Source organism: Phyllostomus discolor, chromosome 6 (assembly GCF_004126475.2).
Source record: "Phyllostomus discolor isolate MPI-MPIP mPhyDis1 chromosome 6, mPhyDis1.pri.v3, whole genome shotgun sequence".
Lineage (NCBI taxonomy): Eukaryota > Metazoa > Chordata > Mammalia > Chiroptera > Phyllostomidae > Phyllostomus > Phyllostomus discolor.
In genome coordinates, this window is record NC_040908.2 from 3,635,217 (window position 1) to 3,656,063 (window position 20,847).

Genomic DNA, 20,847 nt, shown 5'->3' on the forward strand with positions numbered 1-20,847 from the left:
GTGGAAAGAATAACTGAATGGGTAACTAAGTGAACATGTTCATGTTATCTGCATGTTATAATCAAATAACGTGCCATGAATGCTATAGATAGAAATGTACTGTTGTTTTCATCAGTATTACTAATATAGTCACTAAATGTCTTAAACGAGCAAGAATGAGTTATTATCTACATTATGGACAAAGTTAAGCCGGACTCTTAAAAAAGATTTTATTTATTTGTTTGTTTATAGGTTTTATTTATATAGTTTTAGAGAGCGGGAGAAACACAGATGTGAGAGACATCGATTGGTTGCCTCTCGCACGTGCCCCTACTGGGGACCGAACCCACAACCCACGCACGTGCCCGGACCGGAAATCGAACTGGGCACCTTTTGCTTTGCGGAACGACACCTAACCAACTGAGCCGCACTGGTCAGAGCTAAGTTGGACTTTAGGTGAAGTGAGATTGTTTTTTGTTGGCTTGCTTTCGGTGGTGGCAGTAGGAAGTAATCAGTTATCTTATTTCTACAAGGTGAAAGAATCTAACCCTGAAAGCTCTCTTCTGTTCCTTCCCTCTTTTCCCCCTTTCTCCTTTACTCATCAGCCAAACATTGATTGACCCATTGCCGGGCCTTGTGAATATTCAGAGTAAAAGGCTGTGTGAGACATCGTCCACTCTGCCAAGGAGCTCTGGACAGGGAGACATCCAGCCAGGGATGCTGAGCATAAGACGTATTGGAAGACTTACTAGACTTGACCATGGAGATTCTCCCTAGGGCCTGGGCCCCGAACCAGTGGGTGGGAAAACACCCCACACCCGTGCCCAGCCCCAGACGGTGGGATGCTCCCCCCTTCCCATGCCCTCCTTCCATCACACACTTACACTGTGTGTGCAAATGCCCAGTTCAAGGATGCACTTGGAAATGCTCACTAATACTCCTGTTACTCCTAATACTTCCTAGTACTCCTATTAGGAAGGAGACATTTTGGAGTGTTTCATGGACAGAGGCCCTGAATGAGAACAGCTGTTTACTGAGGACGAGCTCAGGTTAGTCACACCGCGAGGGACACACTCTGGCTGCAAGGGGACTTCTGCGCCTGAAAGCATGCCACAGCCTCTGCCTCTGCAATGGGGTTGCTGGTATTTGAACCCCCAACGTCCGAGTTCTCTGTGTGCTGGTCACAGTGGGCCTCCCCTGTAGGCAGGTGTTGGCTGTTTTCAGAACTGAATAATTAGATTACAATGCGTGTGAATAGTCTACTCACTAAGAGCATTTAAAATGATCAGGTTACGCCCTGGCTGACGTAGCTCAGTGATTGAGCACAGGCTGCGAACCAAAGTGTCGCAGGTTCGATTCCCAGTCAGGGCACATGCCTGGGTTGTAGGCCACGACCCCCAGCAACCGCACATTGATGTTTCCCTCTCTCTCTTTCTCCTTCCCTTCCCTCTCTAAAAAATAAATAAATAAAATCTTAAAAAAAAAACCCGATCAGGTTACAACCAAAAACAAAGCCACTGACTTGGGAAGAAAGCAGCTCCCTTCATGGACCAGCTATTCAGAGCTCCGGGGCCCCCTGTGCCTCAGCGACAGAGACGATGGCAATGAGTGTGGGACGTGCGAAGGGCCAGGCAGCCTCACAGGGCCCACGTCAGGAAGGCTGCACACTCGGTGTAAGAGTCTGCTGTTGCCATCTTGAAGTTCTTAATAATTTTTAAATCTTTTTAAATCCTCACCCAAAGATATGTTTATTGATTTTACATACACACAGAGAGAAGCATCAATGTGAGAGAGAAACATTGATCGGTTGCCTCCTGCAACCTAGATGTGCCCTGACCGGGGATTGAACCTGCAAACTTTTGGTGCACGGGACAATGCTCCAACCAACTTAGCCACCCGGCCAGGGCACCAAAGGACTCCATAACCTTTGAACAAGGGGATGCATGCTGTGTAGCCAGTCCTGTGTACAGGACATAGTGAGCAGGCCAAAGAGGGGCTGGAGAGGCTTTCAGAAAGAAGGAGGTACAGGGAGTATCAGAAAACGCAGGTGAAAAGGTAGGAAAGGGCCAGGTGAAGTTCATGGTGAAGTTCAAGTTAAGATCACCGGACTTCATCCTGGAGCTAATGGACTTCCAGGCAGAGTGGCAGGGTCAGGAGTGCACAGGCAGTCTATTTGAGGCTGGTGTGCAGCTAGATTTGCGGGGTCCAGCTAGTCAGGCACCCAGGGGAGCCCAGCGGAAGGCCTGCGTTGGCACAGTGCCAGTAGTGACGCAGAGGTGAGCCTGGATCCGGCAGCCGGTGAGGGACAGGCACCAGCAGCCCGCAACGGCTGTCATTGGGGCTGGGGGAAGGGCAGAGTCAAGGGGCCTCCCGGCTTCAGAGCCGAGGAAGAGGGCAGATGGCGGTGGGTTGGAGGAGAATGGGGGAGCAACTAAATAGTTCAGGATGAGACTTATTGCTGAGCTGTCCATTCTCACCACATTAATTTATAGATACAATGCAATCCCAATCGAAATCCCAAGGGGCTTTAAATTCTTTTTTTTTAAATTTTTTGATAGACATTAGCAAACTGATTCTAAAGTGTGTAAACATGCAAAGTTTTTTTTTTTTCAAAAACACTTGGGAGAAGAAAAACAAAGTTAGAGGAATTCATACTACCCAATTTCCAGACATACTGTAAACCAAAATAGCATGACTCTGGAGTAAGAATCCACACACACGGCAGGGAAGGCAATAAACAGCCCAGAAGGAGACTCCAATTAATGCAATCATCTGATTTGTAATGGAGGCACCAAAGCAACCCGACGAGAAAAGGAAATTCTTTTCAACAAACGATGCTGGGATAGCCCTGGCTGGCATAGCTCAGTGGATTGAGCGCAGGCTGCGAACCAAAGTGTCGCAGGTTCGGTTCCCAGTCAGGGCACATGCCTGGGTCGGAGGCCACGGCCCCCAGCAACTGCACATTGATGTTTCTCTCTCTGTCTCCCTCCCTTCCCTCTCTAAAAATAAATAAATAAAATCTTTTAAAAAATCACAGAAAACATTAAAAAAAAAACAATGCTGGGATAAGTGGACATCCATATGGGGCTTGAATCTTACTGTAGACCATACCAAAAAAATATGATTCAAAATAGATCACAAAGTGTAGTTCATCAAAGTTAACACCATAAAGCTTTTTAGCATTTTTCTTTCATTGATTCTAGAGTGAGGAGAAGGGAGGGAGGAAGAGAGGTAGAGAAACATCAGTTAATTGCCTCTTACATGTGCCACTACTGGGGACCAAACCGGCAACCCAGGCATGTGCCCTGGCTGGGAATTGAACCCACCATCTTTTGGTATGTAAGATGATACCCAACCAACTGAGCCACACCGGCCAGGGCGAACCATAAAGCTTTGTAAAAGAAACAGGAGAGTATCTTGTGGCTTGGGAGATAGGCAAAGGTTTCTTAGGTCACAAAAAACCCCATAGTCATAAAAAAAATCAGTAAATTCGAGTTCATCAAAATTAGAAACTTCTGATCATCAAAAAACACAGTTGCAGATTGAGAGAAAATATTCACGAAACATAGCCGACAAAGGACTGGTATTTGGGATATATAAAGAATGCTTGCAACTCACTCATTTAAAAAATCTATAAAAATATATTAGCATATTAATGACCAATAAGCACACGAAAGTGTCCTTTACATAATTAGTCATGGGAGAAATGCAAATCAGAACCCCAACGGCTGTCATCACACACATATCTGAATGGCTAAAATGAAAAATTCCGCTGACACCAAGGATTAAGGAGAATGTGGAGTGACAAGAACCGTCCCACACGGCTGGTGGGCGTGTGCCATTGCTGGTGGGCGTGTGAATTCGTGTGATCTCGTGGAAAGCCTTTATCTACCCCAGGGGAACGTACGTCAGCCCTAGGGCCAGCGGTCTGATCCCCAGATGCATATCCCACAGCGAAGTGCCCACGTGTTCGGCGAAGGACCTAGACACGAACCTTCCCAGCATCCCTGTTCACACTGACCCAACACTGGAAAGAGGTGCCCATTCGAACGCTCCGTAGGATCCTGACTTTGAACGCTGCACACCGATGAGCATGACTGACCCAGGTCTCAGGGCACAGAGGGGGGACGGCCCACCTTCGAGCGCCTTCCCCAATGACGCCAGGTAGTGTTCTGCCACCAGGCGTTGCACTTCCTGCAGCTGTGTCCCCACATGCCCTTGTCCCCGCTGCTCAGGTATCTGGGTCATTCTACACTGGCCGGCCTGCTGTTCTTCCTGGGAGAGCCGCATTTAAAGTGGATTTCCCCGGTTGCTCTCAGTCTGGTGGCCCCTTCTCCACAGAGCTGTGAGCAAATGTGTGAGTTCCTCATTTCTTTTATTTACCCACTCACCTGTGTGGGGAAGGGCAAGGTTCCCCGCTTCGTCCTCTGGTTCCTCTGGCTGGCTGAGTAATCAGATCAACAGGAGACAGACTGGCGAGGGACAATCAGCTTTCACTCTGTGCACACTGGAACCCCACGGACTCGAGAGAGTCAGATGAAGGGTCCCCAGGCAGAAAGGGAAAACGGGGTATGTGTGCCCCGGAGCGAGGGAGGAGGGAAGGCGCCTTGGGGACGCCGAAGGGTCAGTGCAGGACGATAAGAAGAAGAGCAGAGGTTCAGTCATTACCCGTGTGCCCTGCCACACGAACAGGTCAAAAGGCTCATCTCTGACAATCTCTCCTTATGGGCAAGGCCCCTGATTCGGATTCCTCTAGATAATGAAAGGAGGTGGGGGACAGAAGTTTCTCTTGAGCCCTGTGTGGCGTGGCTCAGTGCACTGAGCGCCGGCCTGCGAACCAAAGGGTCGCTGGTTCGATTCCCGGTCAGGGCACACGCCTGGGTTGCGGGCCAGGTCCCCAGTAGGGGGCACATGATAGAGAACCACACACACTGATGTTTCTCTCCCTCTCTTTCTCCCTCACTTCCCCTCTCTCTAAAAATAAATAAATAAAACCTTTTAAAAAAGAAGAAGTTGTTCTTGAGCCCACAAGGTCTTGTCGCCTTTGGCTCAAAATGATGCATGCACCACAGAGGCACGTCTTTGGGTGGCTCGTTCTGAACCCCCACACTTGCATGGACCTGGTTCCGCCCCCGAATGTGAGCTCCCTTGAGGTAGGTGGCCTTGCCCTTTGTGCCCCTGCTGTTATCCCAGCAACGAGCGCACAGTAGGTCCTCCACTGTCGGGTGAATGCATGTGTGGGCAGCAGTCGGACTCGAAGACTCTGGGAGGTCAGAAGTCCTCCCGTTTGGGAAGGAGAGCGACCAGCTGGCAGGGAGGGGGACTCAGGGACGGAGGAGGAGGATTTTTCAGACAGAGGACCACTGAGCTTATTTGCAAGCCGAGGGGAGGTTAGGGAACAATGACAGTGAAACGGTGAGGAGAAGGGAGGTGACCCTTTCTCCAAGCTGAGACGGCCAGCTTGAGAGGATTTGCGGTGAGCACAGGAAGAGGTGCTGACCCAGGCCAGGTGGCCGGGATGAGTGGGAGAGGGAAGCTGAGACCGAGGAAGGACCGAACCGTTTGCGGCCATCCTGTGAGTCGCAACACCCTACCTCCCCTCACCAAGGACGCTTAGGAGGACGCAGTTCACGCTCGGCCCAACCAGAGGGCACGTAGCTTAAATCGCCCACTCAGGGAGAGAGATGGCAGACATCCAGTTAGTGCTAACCACACCCGAGGACAGATGAAGTTAAGGGAGTAAATCTTATTTGGGTGCATCAGCATAAGGCCGATGAATATTCTATTAAGAGTCTCCCCTAAACTCCCAGCCTTTAGAACCCTGCAGAGGAAGGACTCAGGGTGCTTTCTGCCCCCCAGAGCACACCCGTGTTTTTCCCCGTCCCCTCCTCTTCCCCCACAGGCGTGCTTCTCCTGAACTCCAAGGGTCCCCACGACACTTGCCATCAGGGAAGCGGCAGCTTGTCCCGCCGGGCTCACCCCCGCGCCTGTCTCCAAGGCCTTCACTCCTCGGACTTTCCGGCGAGCCACCCGCAGCCCCACCTAGGCCCCATTCTGTCACCGTGACTTTCATTTCTCAGTGAGTCAAGGCGGCCCCACCTAGGCGCTCTCCCCTTGCCCTTCCTCGTTTCACTGCCCCAGCTGTCATAAACACACTCCCCATCACGCACTCTCCACATACTCTGGGGTTGGGCAACGTCTCCTCCACGAGGTCAGGAGCCCACACGCTCCTGGCGGGCCCCAGCCAGACCCGCTCCCGGCCGGTTCCTGTCCGGTCCCCGTGCTGGCCTCAGAGAGGAGGAACCTGTCACCTCCTCTCCTCTGAGGCGAGAAAATAAAGGTGGCCTCGGGGCAGAGGGGTCTGCGGGGTGACGAATCCATGATGATGGTACCAGAAGGGATGGGAGGGGACCACTTTTCCTGCAGTAGGAGGCAAGGGCGTCTACAGAAGGAAGACCGAGAAGCCCGAGGAGGGAGCTCCAGCAGAACAGTGATGCTGACCCGGCTACGACACCTCGGCCGCTGTTTCCCTGTTTGCTGTCTCCCCCGCCGGCACGTAGGTTCCCGAGAGCAGGGCCCTGGCCCGCCTTGCTGACCCCTCAGCCCCCCCCAGAGCCTTGCACGGGGCCGGCTCAGTGCACAGCTGTGGAATGCGTGCACGGGCGTGTGAGCACAGCCCAGGGGCCTCCAGAGAAAGAAGGTCATGTGCCAAGAGCGGTGACGGCCAGCCCTTGCGGGGCCCTTTCCGGGACAGCTGAGCTGCCAGGATGGAGGTGGAGAATACCCACCCACCTTATAAAGCCGATGGAGCTGAGGGCTTTGCTGAGACAGGTGGGGGATTTGCGGGAAGAGTGGGTGCCAGGGGATCAAAGGTGCCAATGAGCGGGAAGTTCAGACAGTCAGGTCTGGCAGGAAAAGAGGCCAGATGGGGAGGAGGTGCCAGCTCGGGAGAAAGCGGGGGCGGGCCTGCTCACGCGTGTGTGCTCTGCGGGCGCCTGCAGTGGGCGTTAGGCATGAGGGTGGGAAGGCCGGCCGGCTGTGTAGGAGAGTGGGATATTGGTAATTAACCTGCAGAGGCGGAGCAGTTTCAGGTGATGACGATGCGCAGGGTGTGGCCGCAGGAGTGGGCAGACGGAAGGACAAGGAAGAGCCGGACCTCGGAGTGGAGCAGATCCAGGTGGTTAGAGGCAGGGGTGGACATTGTCCTGGGGATACTCAAGCCCCTACTTCTGGGGCCAGAGAGTGATACTGCACCAAAGACAGAGGCCCCAGCCTTCCTGAGGAAGGGGGTGGGGTGGCCAGATGATGCCATTTCACTCTCGCATTCATTCACTCCCTCATTTATCCATTCCTTCATGAAACTGTTGATTAGCTTGGCCCCACGGTGAACCAGGCAGGTGTGGGTCATCCCCTGATGGGCCTGGTCATCTGTGAGGCCCTATCGTGAGGACACACGTCTCTGCTTTCTCTGTCCTTTTCCAGGAGGGGCAGAGGCGGCCGGTGGGCTGGATGGCAGGAGCCTCGAGGGCAGGGTCTGTCCAGGGACATGGGGACACCTGGCCCGACACCAGCTCTTTCCTCCAGGGTCTCCTCGGGGGAGGCCCCGGCAGGAAGCCAAGGGAAGGAGATGTTCCGAAAGGGCCGGCCTGGCCTGGGAGATGGCTCCGGGGGCCCCGAGGACTCAGGAGCAGGGAGAGGACACAAGGCACCCCGGGCGGAACAAGTGTGAGGAGCGCAGGGTGGGGTGCCCCCCCCCCCCCCCCGCACACTCAGGAACACCCAGCTCAGGGGCATACCCACCCGGGCCTGGGGGCCTGCAACAAGCCCTCGGAGGGACTGAGCCCGAGTCTCACCCACGCCTCTCGGCCCGCCGTGAGCGTGGCTGTGCGCAGGCTGCTTCCCGCTGTGGGCAGGCGCCAGGGGCTCCCTCCCGTGCCGCGGGGCCTGGCAGGACATTCGTCAGGTCTTCGTGGCTTTTCTGGGCGTCGAGGACCATTGCCCCTTCATGATCGCTCATGCACAGCTCCCTGTGCGCCGAGTGCTCGTTTTTCAAACGGGAGAATACTCCTGTGCTAAAAAAGGTGCCGCGTCGGTCCGTGCTATCTTATCTCGTCTATCAGGGTGTCACTCCTGCCGCCTGGGTCCACGGGGAGGGGGAGGGGGCGTCCCCCGGCAGCTCTGAAAGGGGCCCTTCAAACCTGTGGGAGAAGAAGGCATTGGGCAGGAGCCTCGTTTGCCCCCCAGGGCACCTCCCACACTGTCCTCCCAACGTGCAGGGGCGTAAGGGTGTGGACTGTCCCCCGAGCCGGCCGCCGGCTCTCTCCGAGGCGTGAAAGGAGGAGGAGGACAGGACTGGCCGGATCCCACCACTCTCCCCTGCGCCCTCTCGCCTCTGCCTGCAGACTCCCTCCTGCCGGCTCAGGTCCGGGAGCAGGTCTCCTCGGTCAGGCCGGGCGCAGCAGCGACCACAGCCAAGCTTTCCCGAGGACCTGCTGTGTGGGGGACACTGAGCCCACACCAGGGGGACAGTGGGCACTAGGAGGACCTGGTTTGTCAGCAGGGCTGGCCCCAGGCTGAGGGCCGGGAGCGGGCGGGCAGCCAGGGGGCAGCAGGCAGGGCCCAGCCACCCACTCCAGCCACCTCCACGGCCGCTCTCCCCAAATGTTGGCTGCAAGGCGCTGAGACCAAAATGGAGGCCACGTATTCAGAGACTCCGACATTCTTTTTTTTAAAGATTTATTTATTTTTTAAAGTTTTATTGTTTATGCTATTACAGTTCTCCTATTTTCCCCCTTTGCCCGCCTCCAACCAGCCCACCCCCCACTTCCGAAGTCATTCCCCACACCGTTGTCCATGTCCATGGGTCATGGACATGGGTCCTTCATGTATGTTCTATGACGAGTCCCTTCCCCTTCTTTCCACCGTTCCCGACCTCGCCCCTCCCCTCTGGCCACTGTCAGTCTGTTCCATGATTCCATGCCTCGGGTTCTATTTTGCTCATTAGCTTTTTTTGTGCATTAGATTCCTCTAATAGGTGAGATCCTATGGTGTTTGTCTTTCACCGCCGGGCTTATTTCACTCCACACAACACTCTCCAGCTCCATCCATGCTGTTGCGAAAGGGTAGGAGCTCTTTCCTTCTTTCTTTCTGCTGCGTAGTATTCCATTGTGTAAATGTGCCAGAGTTTTTTTATCTACTCATCTACTGATGGGCACATCAGCTATTTCCAAATCTTGGCTATTATAAATAGTGCTGCCATGAGCATAGGGTGAGCACATTCTTTTGAATTGGCTTTTCGGGATTCTTAGGATATGGCCCATGGTGTGCTCACGCCCCCTTTCTCAAATATTAATTGACCATAAAGACATGGGTTTATTTCTGGGCTCTCTATGTTACTTACTTAAAATAAATTTAGAGAGAGGGGAAGGAAGGGAGAAAGAAAGAGAAACATCGATCAGTTGCCTCTCCCATGCACCAACCGGGCACCAAACCTGCAACCCAGGCACACGTGTTCCCTGACCCAGAATTGAACCAGCAACCCTTCGCTTCATAGGACGATCCCCAACCAACTGAGCCGCACCAGTCAGGGCAGAATGTGACATTCTTGACCTCTGACGTTCCTAAGCACAGCGTGGTCCTCAGAATCTTAGTTTCAGCAATGTTTACCAGCTTTTTATGCACTGGGGATATATATTATTCATGGCAATGAACAACATATGTATTTACCTAATAATTCAATGGCTGACTGATATGCGTATTCAATATGACATTTCTCAAGATGAGAACTCGCTTCTTAAACAAACACTTACGGGCAGCCTGCCAGGCACGGTGCCAGGTGTGGGTGATTCAGAGAGGGGTGAGGGGTGACTCCGGCCTGCCCTCTGAGCCAGCCTCGGGGACAGGGGGATAACCCAGGACAGACAAGCGGCCCATCGCGGTGACCGAAAACGGACGGGGGATGGGAGAGGCCAAGGGGTGTCAGAGTTCAGACAAAGACCTGGGAAGTTTCACAGGCAGGTCATGCTTGAGCCGACTTTTTTTTTTTTAGGTTACTTTTTAGTAGGTGGTATCTGTGGTAGCTTTCTTTTTGGAAACAGCTGCAGTGAGATACAATTCACATACCATATGATTCACCAACTGAACTGTGCCATTCACTGGATGTTGTGCCAGTCTGCAAAGGGAGACCTTCTTTTAGGGGGGTAATTTTATACAATTTCAAAATTACAAGAAACCTTACAAGAATTTCCACAGATACAGATGTATAGCTATACACGGAGAGTATGTATTTACAGAGAGATGCATTACAGAGAGTAAGTTGGAGACATTATGCCCCTCTGCCACTCCCTATTTCAGCCCGGGAGCCAGCCAGCTCCCCAGGGACGCCCAGCTCCTTCCAGCGGACGATGCCCCGGGTGTGGACTGCTGATGTTCGGTGCTACTGGGAAGTCGTTGCTTCCAGGCACTCTCAGCAGAGCTAGGAAATAATCTCTGTCAGTCTGTCCGTCCGTCCATCCATCCATCCATCCATCCCTCCACCCATCTATCCATCTTTCCATCCACCTTGAAATCTAGGAGTTCATCACTCGTACCTCTAGTTCCAACGCAGTGACACGGGGCTGATTCTAATTCTAGTTTTCTCTTTCTCTGTGTCTGTAGCTTCCTCCCTCAGGTGGGAGGTCTGGCCTCCATCACGCGCTTGCTCAGCCGAGGGGCCACCAGGACCACCACTCACGCTGTTCTGGGCAGTGAACTGCTAACTGGTGTGCAGCAGTAACCTCTTTTAACATCTTGATATAATTCCTTTAAGATTTATATTGTGTATTATATTTATATTTTTTTACAAAATTAGAATCTCGATTTTGGATTTCCACTTAAAATTTTAGGCTCATTTCTTATGTCATTTACTAGTCCTCTAAAACATTTTCAATGACAGCACGGTGTACATTATTAACTTGACCAGTCCCTTTTTGCTGGGTGTATATGTCGTCTCCAATTTTTAACCTTAGAAACATAAATGAATGATTATGGATATTACTCATGTTCCACATACATACCAATACTTATTATGCATACAGTGTTGTATCTTTGCGACCTTTGAAACCATTTAAAACTTCTGAAACAGCCCTGGCTGGTGTGGCTCGGTGGATGGAGCACCAGCCTCTGAACTGAAAGGTCGCAGGTTAGATTCCTGCTCCGGGCACATGCCTGGGTTGCAGGTCCAGCCTCCAGCTGGGGGCGCACAAGAGGCAACCACACATTCACATTTCTCTCTTTCTCCCTCCCTTCCCCTCTCTCTAAAAATACATAAATAAAATCCTCCTAGAACAGAATAGATTTAAGAAGAGGAAATCATTCTCACTCAGCTTCTCCCGATTCTCTAGGCGACCTCCAACGCTGGAGCTCCCAGCTTCAGGTGGCCCACAAGTACTCACTGAGCATCTGCACAGTGCTAAGAACTTGACCATGAATGAAACAGATATAATCCCTGCCTTCCTGAAGCCAGCGAGCCGGAGTAAAAAGACCAGCACCCCAGGATCAGGTGCATTTGGATATTTTGCATTTCTATCGGAACCCTAACAATTAGACCTAGGCACCCCCATGTTAGAGGTGATGAAATACAAGAGGAGGGAAGCTGGGCGCAGCTAATACATGACGAAAGTGGGACTTGAGGTCGGATCCTCTCAGCTCCAAAGCCAGAACTCAGGACCCCTCAGGGAGGGCTCTTTGCTGTACCTCAAAGACTCCTCCCAGAAGCCCTTGCTCCACTCTGCTTCCTACCAGGTCAGTGATATCGAAGATGTGCACGAAGTCACTGAAGGCACATGTGACCAAGGGACCACGGGTGTGCCACAAGGCAGAATCGCTATCTCCCAGAAGCACCCCGTCAGGGAGAAAGGGGACCTGGAAACCAGAAGCAAAGGGAGGGAGGGAAGCAGAGAGGAGAGGGGCTTTTACGGTGGCCCGTCCTCAGAGAGCACCTTGACTAGTGCTTGGGACGGCCCGGCCGCTGCACCATGCCATTTAGACCCCAGCAAAACCTTGCAGGACACGCCCTGTTATTCTCCCCCGTTCACAGCCCACTGAAGTCAGGTGCCTGGTGGCAGTGCCGTCGGCGGCTGAGTGGAAGAGCCAGAACCCTCACGGCCGACAAAGTCCAGCTCTTTGGAGAGGGCAGCCGAAGAGTCATTTAGATCTTATTGTGCAACACGCACGCAGAAGGAGAAGAATGAAGTTTAGGTCCCAGAGCTACTACCAGTAACTGCGCCCTTGATCTGATCGCCTGATCTTCCCAGGCCTGTTTTCTCACCTGTGGAACGAGGATCATGGCATGTCTTGGATGTTTTTACCTCCGTGCGAGCCTGCATTACACCCTGCGTGGTGTTTGGTACTCACACCTTAGTGAGTTGGGGCTGCTCGAATTTCTGTTTCTCATACTTGCTGTGCTCTACCACGAGTCTGAAAACTCTGATTTATTTTTACAGACCTCTCACTGCCTTGCAGTACTGAAAAAAACAAGAACAAAAAACAAAATCACAACTCATCGAATGAGGCAATGGTCAGAGGACACTTCTCCTTAACTATGTCCATTTCGGCAAATAAATCATGAAAATTCCCCGGCCTTACTTTCTCTGACAAAAAAGCCGAAAACCCTCACGATGTCTGGATGTTGGCTGAATGAAGAAGCGTAGATCAAAGTGCCCCCTGGGAGAAAGACGCTGTTGCTACTCATATTGCTGAGTGAGCCCCGAAAGACCATCTGAGCAAGGACAGGCTGTGAGCAGCGAGAGGAACCTTTTCTGATGTGTTAGGCGCCTCTGTCATCCTGTTCTCTACCATCAGGGCTGTTCTCCATCATCCTCAGAACAAGCTGGAAGGTGGGCTCTCCTATGAGGGATGGACAATCTACACTCCTCAAGGTTCAGCAGGTTCCAAAGCCTAGTCTGTTTCTACAGCACCACCCGGACTCACAAGGGACAATCTGCTCACGTTTTTCTCCTCTAGAGACCTGTCCCTCTGGGCTCTTCTCAGCAAAGCCTAGGGAAAGTTCGCCCAAGTCACTTGCAGGAGGAATCACGTGCCTGTGCTAATTCGGACAGAGCACCCTCTGAGGGCTGTCCCCACGGAGTCATAGTTAAAGAGGTCCAGAAGGGTGCCTTCTGGGAGGGGCGGCGGAAAAACAGAGCAACTGGGCCAGCCTTGTTCTTCTGGTTCCCAAACTTGACAGGACTGTTGGGTCTTGCACAGACGTCAGCGGGCCCCATGCGTGACCATTGCCAACCGCGGAGACATTGCAGGCCTATCTAGCCAAAGCCAGGTGCATAATGAGCGCGAGATGACTCAAGGTGCATGGCATTTCCTGCTCAGCCTTTATTTTTAGAAGAGATAGCATTCTTTATGACCTGGGTCCTCCCGGGCTATGTATATGAAGCATTCTCTGTGACCCGGGGGATATATGACAGGCAGTGCTCATTCGCTGCAGGTGTTAGAGACTTGGCGGGGGGCTGGGGGGTTGGAAAACAGGTTATTGAACGTTGTGTCAGGCTGACGCAGAAGGGAACGGCTTTCCTTTGATGGTAGGAACAATCGTTGATCTTCGCCTAATACACCAAGGAACTGCACCAAACACACTGGTCTGCACAACTTCTGGCTGATGCCTCCCCGTGTGTGTGTTAGAGACTGAGGGACTAACACACGTGGGCACCTGAAAAACTGATCGGTATCTGTGTGGTTGCCTCTGAAAATTTCAAATCAAAAAACCCTTGGGCAAGTTAGTGTGGTTTTCAACTCTCCCCTTCCCCCCTCCTCTCTCTCTTTTTTTTTTTTTCTTCAAGATATAAGTTGTCTAACAAGATCTCTTTATTTGCCTTTGAAATGCAATGTCTCTGACTCAGGTCTGAGCGGTGACAAGCTGCTGATGACACCGGGTTAAACTGCACCGATAAGATACATTTGATACATTTTGTGACCTTAAAAAAGCAATCGCCAGCAGGTTGCCAAACTTTACGTATGATACATCCGTAATCTTACCCATGCCAAAAAGTTGATATGAATATGCATTAAGAAGGAACAAAGAGACTTTGAATGTTAACAGTGGCCATTGTCATGGAAACACAGGTGATGTTTTTACATCCTTCTTCATACTTTTCTGTGTTTCCCAAAAATCTCTATACGAAGCATAAAATTACCTTAATAAGCAGAAAAAAATGTTATTTGAGAAAAGTCAAGCTACCTGTAAATCAGTAGTCACTATTGTAAATTCCAATATCTAAAGATTTTATTTATTCATTTCTCGAGAGAGGGGAAGGGCTGGAGAAAGAGGGAGAGAAACACCAATGTGTGGTTGCCTCTTGCGCGCCCCCTACTGGGGACCTGGCCCACAACCCAGGCATGTGCCTTGACTGGGAACTGAACAGTCAACCTTTCAGTTCACAGGCCGGCACTCAATCCACTGAGCCACACCAGCCAGGGCTACAAATTCCGACATTTAACAAGAAGCTTAAGATGTGAAAGACCACAAAGACTGACCTTGAATAGAGAAATTGACAGCAAGACAAGGAACACTGTAGGTCCTAATGCTTTTCTGAATCAGACGTCCAGCCAGTATTTTGTATCTGACCCTTCTTTCACATCTTGAAACAATCTAGTTAGAAGAGACTGTGTGAATAGGGAGAATGGTGCCACGGGCAAAGCCGGGGGCTTCTAAATGTGTTGCCCGGTCTCTGAGAAGCTGGGTCAGAGGTTCTGCATGCTGAGGCCGGAAAAACGTTGATGGAAGAAATAGAAACCATGGGTCCTCTTTCCCAGTCCTGCCTGCATCCGGCAGGCGTGCTGGGAGCAGTTGGACTGACACAAGACGTGGGCCAGAGGCCCGAGTTCCACTTGCAGCTGGGTCGCTAACCAGCGGTGTGGCCCCCGGCAGCACAGTCTCTGTGCATGTGCGTCCCTGCATTTGTTTGTCCCCTGAGGTCTGCTCCAGCTCCAGAGGTGTGGCTGGGAAGAAGGGCATTCCCCGGTAAAGTCCCAAACTGGGGCTCCATTGTCAATATCCAGCCAGGACACTCCTTCCCTGGAATTGCCACCTAATCTCCCTGCACAAGCCAGGTTTCCTCATCCCTGGGTTTCAGGCGTCCTCCTCCCTCGGGAAGATGTTGCAAGGACTGACTAATGCACCATGAGGATCAGGCAGAGCCAGGTCCTGGGACTTCCAAGCTGCCGACACCGAATCTGCAATAGGATTGCGGCAGGCTCAGCTCACGCTGCGACCTTGAAAGCCACTTTCCCATCCCAGCCTGTGGGGTGACACCTGGCTCTCTTTCCAAAGACCTGCTGGCACTCACAATAAGCTGACAGTCTTCATTGTAAGGGGAGAGCCCATTCCAAAGGCGGCAACCATACCTTCTTCCACATTCCCCACTCCGCCCCAAACATTGAGATTTTTTTTACCCCGGAAAAAGTACAGAAAACATCGACCACAGAGAAGAGGTACTAACGTTTCCTCCTTTACTCCAGGGAAAATGAATTGTCAGAGCTCTTGCTTTGTTTTTTATCGGTCGCAGGTTATGTATAGTGTCTGGGGTTTGTTTCAAGCCGCCCGGATCACGGGCTCCCACCGTGGTCCCGCACAGGGCCGTCTAGAAGCGGGGAAGGCGAAGTGGGCGCCTCGGGCGGCGGGGAGTTTCCAGGCAACAAGGCCGAGCTCTCTCGCCCACGTCGCCGGGAAGATCCACCGCTCTGCCAGGTGTGCTCCCAAACCTGTGAGGCCGTGGCGTCGCTTTCCACAGGTCAGTCCTGTCTCCCGGTGATTTCCCCTGAGACCTTCGTACCCGTCTCGGGGCCAGGGGTGGCGGGGCTGGGGGTGGGGCGGCCGCCGAGGGCGGGTGTCCGCCCGCGAGAACTTCGCCTCTCCCACTGCGGGGTCGTCGTCGTCCTGTCCCGTCCCCTCCGAGACGTCGAGGGGCTGAGGACCCTTTCCGAGCTCCCAGCACCCCGCCAGGTGCCAGCCCCCGCGGGGAGGGTCTTGCGGATGTTGTTCCGAGACCTGAGACCCGACGGGCAGCGTCCCCTTCCCGCAGCCTTGGGGATGGCTCGTGGCCCCGGGTCAGGCGACCTCGGGAGGCGGGGCGGCCCGATATGCAAATTTACGGCCGGTGGGCGGGGCGTCCTGCAGCTGGGATAAAAGCTCGGGGCGGGGCGCCGCGCTGCAGCCGCTGCCTCCCGGGAGCCGGCCGTGCGCTCCTGCCTCGCGCCCGCCCGCAGCCCGCCCGCGCGGCTCGCCGGCTCCCCGGCTCCCCGGCTCCCGGTAAGGACGCGCGGGATCGGGCTCTCGAGGCGGCGGGGGGTGGGGGGGGGGAGACGCGCGCACGGCGCGACCAGACAGGGGCCGCGCGAGCCACCTGCGCCCGTGGTCCCCACGGGCGCCGTCCTGGTTCGCCCTTTCTCCGTGGGAACCAGGGAACCAGTGCCGCCGCTGCGCCCTCCCCGAGGCTTGGCAGGTGGCATCTCCCCAGGTTGTGCTCAGGCCAGTTTGTCCCCAGGTAATAGGACAGGGAGGAACTGCGATCGGTGTGCAGGGGGCGGGTTAGGAGGGACTAAGCTTATCCTGGAGTAGAGTGGGGTGAGCGTCGACACGGAAAGTTTCTTGACAGGTCTCTGGTTATATCCTGTGTTTTCCCCTAGCGGTCCCGAGACGATCCGGGGGAGGCCACGGGCAGGGAGAGACAGAACGAGGGGAGAAAGGGGTGGGTGGGTGTGCACGCGTCTGAGTGAGCGGAGCTAGTGGACCTGAAAGGCCGCAGACGCTGGACAGAAGCTACCTGCCAGCTCAGCAAGTTACCCGCTCAGCAGAGTGGACACCCGCTCTCGTGGACACGCGGCTTTAGTAGTCCCTGCCCCACACTTTTTTTGTATTTTATTTAAAAAAAAAAAAAAAAACGAGTCCTTCTGAAGTCTATTTTAAAGCTAGGGTCCCTCCCAAGGTTGGGGGTTTGCCCAGGTGGCCTGTTGGGAAAACTCCTCCCCATCTCATTTCTACTTCCACCGCATCTTGCACCCCAGAGGATGCAGCGTGGAAGGGAGAGAATACCAGTGCAGAAGGTCCCCATGCCCAGCGACCCGCACCCCTGTTTCCGATGTCAGGTTTTCACTGGACTGGGGAGAGGGGAAGGAAAGACGCTCCCCTCCCTCCCCTGCTCCGGAATACCTGTCAGAACCCCCTAGGGAAGGAGGACCTTTGGGAATGGATGTCAGGACCTGAGGGCTTTGCAGGTGGAGATAAGAACGGGGCAGATGAGCTTGTGCAAATGGGTGTCCTTGGAACTGTGGAGTCTGAGCTGGAAGGTCAGAGGGGCAAAGCATGGGAAACAGGAAAAGTGACAGGTCCCAGGGAGGTGACTTCCCAGGAAAGGGAGTGGTGAAGAAGTGGAGATAATTGACACTTCTCCTGTTTCTTGTTCTTTTTTCAATACATTTTATTGATTGTGCCATTACAGTTGTCCTGATTTTCCCCATTTCCCCCTACACCCAGTACCCCCATTCCCTCCCACATTCCCCTCCCCTGCCCCCCCTTAATTCATGTCCATGGGTCATTCATAAATTCTCCTCCTGCTTCTGTTCGTATGTGTGGCTGCCGTTCTGGTCAGTAACTGGATAAAAGAAGACCGGAAGCATGTCGGAGTTTTGGTTAATTTCTGCCCCTGGCGATAAGGAAAATTTGCAAGCCCTGGAGAGGATGAACACGGTAACCTCCAAGTCCAACCTGTCTCACAACACCAAGTTCGCCATTCCCGACTTCAAGGTAAAGGCCCTGGGGAGGAGGAGGGAGGTGATGGGTTTGGGTGGAGGTGGTGTCTCCTGGAAGCCAAGGGGAAAATAAGGGCAGCAAAGGGAGCAAAACTGAGAATCAGCCTGCGGGTGAGGACGATCAGGGCGGAGTCAATGGTGCGGACGGGACTTCACGCCACAGCCCGAATTCAGTCCCGGAAACGTGGACTTGGGGAGTGAACCGGAAGAGAGGGTGTGAGGAGCAGTGTCTTCAAAGAGTGGGAAGAGCATCGTACACTTGGCTTCTTTTGAGTTACTCTCAGATTCTTCCTGCTTCATCTTCCGCATCTACAGAGACCAGTAATTCCGTTTAAAGCTGCAGGCGTGGAGAGCTTCAGGCCATGACTGTGCTCTGGAACCAAGAATTGGGCAGGAAATCCAGGCCCCTTCTGGTTCTGCTGGAGAGGCGGGAAGGGGATTTAGTGGTACCCAGGGAGATGGCAGAAAGAGATATGACCGTGAGGGAGTATCTCAGAACCAAGTTAGATCGAGAGGAACAAGACAGGGGAGAAAGATAGGCATGGTCCTCTCACTTCAGAGAGAGTGGACTTCTTGCCAGGCTTCCTAAGAGAACAGGTTTTCAAGGAGAAGCAGGCAGCGCTGGGAGCGCTGGAGGGGGGCCGCTACCTGCACAGAGGTGGCTCTCCCAGCTCACCGTCATACGCGCCTCTTTTGAACCTCGGCTTGCCCCTTGCCTGAGGAGCTGCACCGCCAGCTGCCATAGTCATTGGTGATGCCTCTGCTTTGGCTAGAGTTTACCAGACAGTATGCTGGGGGCCGGGCACTTTCAGCACATTACCTCGAATCTTTGCAAGTCCCGAGGTCTGGGTCAGCACGGCCTGAGAGCGAGCCCCAGGGCTGAGGCAGAGCTGGTAGGTGGCAGGTCTGGGTTCCGAACCCATATGTGGCTGACTTCCAAACCTGCCACTGTTTGTCCAACGACAGACCCTGTGACAGTGAGTAAATTCAGCATCCACTCATCATCTACCCTGAGCGAGGCAGCGCGCCAGCCTGGAGGGAACAAGGAGGGAAAAAAAAGACAGGAGTCCTGCCCAAAGCTGCTGGCAATCCAATTTATGGAAAAGAAACAACTTCACTCATACAACTTAGAGATATCCAGGCTTGCCCTCAGTTGGTTGGAGCATTGTCCCGAAGCCAAAGGGCTGCGGGTTCGATTCCTGGCCAGGACACAGACCTAGGTTGCATGTTCAATCACTGGCCTGGGCACAGGTGTGCACAGGCCCCTGGTCCAGGTGCTGATCCCCGTTCTGGTGTGCATAAGGGATGCTTCTCTCTTGCATCAATGTTTCTCTCTCTCCCTTTTTCCCTTCCTCTTTCTACAAGCAATGAGAAAAAAATGTCCTCAGGTGAGGATTTAAAAAGAGAGAGAGAGAAAGATATCTAAGCTTCATAATTTCCTAGTTACTTTTTAGGGCCTGAATCGGTGGTTGGTAACATGACAACAAAGCTTTTTCCTTTTTTTAAGTTTATTTCTAATTGTTTTATTGTTTTTCCCCATTACCATTTATCGTCCTTATACCCCCCTCCCCATGTCATCGCCATGCTGTTGTCTGTGTCCATGAGTCCTTTCTCCTCGATCCCCCCACCCCCCAATCACCCCCCACCACAGCCACAAAGTTTTTTCTTCTGATCCCGTGAATAGACCTTTAAACACTGTTTTGAGCTCTAACCATTTCCCCACTAAGAAGCAGACTATTGTAACTAACCAGAGAAGAAAAGGACTTGGACAAATGGTGATGTGGGAGAAAGCTGTCCCCTGCCCCAGTGAGATCGTTGTTAATAGCCTCAGATAAGGACAGGGAAAGGGACTTGGCTGGGCTCTTGGAGAAAAAGGGCTTTTAGAAATGATCGTGTCTTTGGCTTGCTCTCCGGGGATCCCCTCCTGGGCTCTGGGGACCCACCCGTGAGCTGCAGACCACCGCTGTGACATGAGAACGAGCTGAGGGCAGGCCACGACCTTGTGGTCACTGCTTCCCATGGTGGAAACATGACAATTTATCCTGTTGACAAAAAAAAAAAAAGTTTTTAATTCCCAGATCCACTGATTTCCTTTAAGAGCTCTTCCCAGTTTCCAATGTGGCTATGGACCAAGACAACTCACCGAAGGTGGACGTGACGGATCCTCTATGCTGCGGAGCAGGGCACCCTCGCTTCTCGGCCACCACGCCCAGCCTCTCATTTCTTTGTGATCTTTCCAGGTGGGGACCTTGGACTCCCTCGTTGGCCTCTCCGATGAGTTGGGGAAACTCGATACCTTTGCTGAAAGGTAAACTGTCGCTTATTTACTACACACAAGCTGGACCTTGTTTTCAGACGACACAGTGCTCTGGCTTTGGCTGAGCCCATACTCGCCGAAACCCGGTCCTAGACGTCACGAGGGGAGAGCTGGAGTGGGTCCCGGGGAGGGCACAGGGTCACCAGCAGCATGTGGGGGTCCACCACGTGGTTTTGTTGGCGTGGGTTTGTTTCAGCATTTGTTAAGGGGGCCGCCTTCAAAACGAAGAGGGTGGCAGCGGCGGGTGGGGTGAGCTGCGGAAACACTCGGAGAAGTAACTGGCATAGCTCCTCCCGCCCCAGTTCCTGCCGCCCCGGGGCTTTTAAGTTTTGCATTTGGGTTTGTGTTTGTAGTAACATTTGCCTGCGGTAAAAAATTCAACAGCACAAAGGGAAAGCTACCCAGTGAGAATTGTTTCCCTTTGACCTGTTTTCCTCTTTCCTTTCCTCCTATTTCTCCTCTTCTAAGGCAGCGTGGTTAACGTTTTCTGGGCGAGCCTTCCAGGGACGGCCAGTACGTGTACACGTAAATGCGATGTATCGTTTCAAGTGGCTTCTTGCAGCTGACCACACATGTTCCGCACTTTGCTTCTTTTTTTTCCACTTAATCACATCATTAAAGATGGGTCCGTCCATAGCGCACGCTGTTTTTATTGGCCGCATGACCTTGAATGGCTGCTGCCTCCATTGGTTCGAATTTCCCTGTCGATGGCCATGGATGCTTTGCAGTTTTGGCTTTACAGGTGACCTGTA

The 20,847-nt window shown here is 52.9% G+C and overlaps 1 protein-coding gene across 7 annotated transcripts in view; it reads left to right on the forward strand.

Moving 5' to 3' along the window:
• The first annotated feature begins 16,173 nt into the window (after window positions 1–16,173).
• The window catches only part of ATP6V1C2 (ATPase H+ transporting V1 subunit C2), a 39,816-nt gene continuing 35,142 nt past the window's right edge, over window positions 16,174–20,847 (forward strand). For 3 of the 7 annotated variants that reach the window (XM_036027655.1, XM_036027658.1, XM_036027659.1), the window contains exons 1-3: window positions 16,174–16,260; window positions 17,616–17,773; window positions 20,019–20,086. In XM_036027655.1, the coding sequence (XP_035883548.1) occupies window positions 17,645–17,773; window positions 20,019–20,086 (197 nt within the window). In that variant the 5' untranslated portion in view covers window positions 16,174–16,260; window positions 17,616–17,644. The other 4 variants (XM_036027656.1, XM_028516477.2, XM_036027657.1 and 1 more) reach the window with 4 other exon arrangements.